At 50.9% G+C, this 2251-nt stretch overlaps 1 protein-coding gene across 1 annotated transcript; it reads right to left on the bottom strand.

The window, feature by feature from the left end:
• Positions 1 to 205: 205 nt before the first annotated feature.
• On the bottom strand, positions 206 to 1709 carry LOC116046606 (ADP-ribosylation factor-like protein 4C). The gene has a single exon (XM_031295032.2). It carries the CDS (start codon positions 986 to 988, stop codon positions 410 to 412), a length of 579 nt encoding a protein of 192 aa, XP_031150892.1. The 5' UTR covers positions 989 to 1709; the 3' UTR covers positions 206 to 409.
• Positions 1710 to 2251: the final 542 nt, after the last annotated feature.

The following is a 2251-nucleotide window of genomic DNA, read 5'->3' as shown; positions in this document are numbered from 1 at the left end:
AACTTCTCTGATTCCAGCTTGTTAAATGTGACTCTGTTCTAGTTTCTTCTCTCCTCTGTGACAGGAAACTGAATATCTTTGAGTTGTGGACTGAACAAGACATTTGAGGACGTCATCTTGGGCTTTGGGAAACAATTGATTGACTTTTTTTTCACCACTTTCTGACCAACTTTAAAGTCAGAATTTATTCTCAGAAGTTTAAAGACAGAATTCTGACTTGAAACTCAGAACTCAAATACATTTTCACATGTGGCCCTAATCATCTTCCGTATCGAACAGCTTTAATCCAAACCGAGGATCATTTTTCTTTTCTTTTTAAATCACTGCACGCTAAACCTGTGCAGGGCAACACTGGCAGAACCTGGAGAATTCCTTAAAAAAAAACACTGTCCACAGAATCCAGCAGCTGTTACCGCTTCTTCTTCTGTTTCAGGGACTTTCTCCTCTTCAGGATCATCTCGTACAGTTTGTCCATGCCCTCGTGAAGCCCGTCGCCTATGATGGCGCACGCCGGCTGGATGTGGTACGCGGTGGCGGGGGCGAGCTCGTGCAGAGCCAGCTGCTTCTCGATGTCCGCCACCGCGAGCGACTTGGGCAGGTCCTGCTTGTTGGCGATGACCAGCAGCGGCGTGCCCTGGTTCTCCGCAAACTTGGTGACTTTGTGCAGTTCCGTCTTGGCCTCCTCCAGCCTGTCGACGTCCACGGAGTCCACCACGTAGATGATGCCGTCAGTGCATCGGCTGTAGGACTTCCACAGGGGCCGCAGCTTCTCCTGGCCCCCCACGTCCCAGAAGTGACAGCTGATGCCCTTCGCCGTGCCGTTGCTCAGCTTGATCTTCTCCGTGTTGAACCCGATCGTGGGAACCGTGTTCACAAACTCGTTGAATTTGAGTCTGTACAGGACCGTGGTCTTCCCCGCAGAGTCCAGGCCCAGCATGACGATGTGAAGAGACTGGAAGGCAGCGATGTTGGAGAAGCTGTTGCCCATGTTGGCGTTTATTTTATTTATCTTTTTCTACTGCAGCAGCAGCTGGGAGTTTGTTTGTTTTTAATCCAGGAAGAGAAAAAAGCAACTCTGGCGCTCAGATCCCACTCGTTTATTCTCTGTGTGGAGGCTGGGGTGGTGCTAAAGGTTGGGGGGGCGCGCAGGCCCCTGTGATCTCTGGGAGACTGATCAGCTCTGCTGTGACCCTCAGCAGCAGCAGCAGCAGCAGGGGACGCGGTGCGCCTCGGCAGGACGCAGCGCGCCGTTCATTAGTATTCCCCGCACGCACTCGCATCCATTTGGCCACGAAGAAGCTCCACGGTTACAATTCTCCTGCAGGACAACGCTGGGAAGGACAGCAATGATCACAAACCCCCCCCTCCCCTCCCCTCCCCTTCAGCCTGAAGGACTCCCCTTCTGTGTCCTCTGATTCAGTCCTCTGCAGGATATCAAACACTTCCTCTGGAAGCTGCGCACAAAAAGATTCCCCTCTCAGGCGTTTGACTGCGCCCCGCTCCTCTGCTCGATCCGGGTGGAAATCTGGGATTGGAATAACATCCACGGATCCGTTCACCGGTTGGTGTCGTCGGGGCTGCAGCTCTCCTGTCCTTCGCTACAGCTGCTCTCTCTCTCTCTATCTCTCTCTCTCTGTCTGTCTGTTGTGAGGCTGACAAAACAAGACCGCAAAGCGAGAGGCGGCCCCGCTACGCTCCACCCCGCAGGGACATGTGCCAAATATGCGCAGCAGCGCCGCGCGCATCCTGCTGCTGTGGTGATCCCGTTCCTCTGGATCATAGGCGTAGATTTTTTTGGGGGGCGGGGGTGATGCAAGGGACATGCTCCCCCCCTAACCTCCCACCCAATATTTAGAAGACGTAGGTTTAAAAAAATATGAAAGACAACCCCTCAAAAGAAGTAAAGAAAATAACCGTTTAGGGGACTCAAAACATGCAGCCTATATATCCTTCTTACCTGTAAATATGTGTTTTCCCAACGATTTTAGACACCCCTATAGTGGACCATACCATCTTAACCTTGCAGCGCACGTCTCACTGTGATGTTTTAATATGCAGAAAGTTTTGACCAGTTTGAATACAGGAGCATTATTTAAAAAATAATAATTAAAGACATTTGCACCATAAATTGATGCAGAAAAGGCACAAATTGTTGCAAAAATTCACCGGAATGCTTAAAATTTTCTGGGGAAAATACGCCCACACCCCCCCAAGTTAAAATGTTCCCACCTAACCCACCTCCCCTCCACCC

Source organism: Sander lucioperca, chromosome 8, assembly GCF_008315115.2.
Source record: "Sander lucioperca isolate FBNREF2018 chromosome 8, SLUC_FBN_1.2, whole genome shotgun sequence".
NCBI classification, from domain to species: Eukaryota; Metazoa; Chordata; class Actinopteri; order Perciformes; family Percidae; genus Sander; species Sander lucioperca.
The sequence above is the reverse complement of the archived record's forward strand: the minus strand, read 5'-3'. Positions and strand labels throughout refer to the sequence as shown.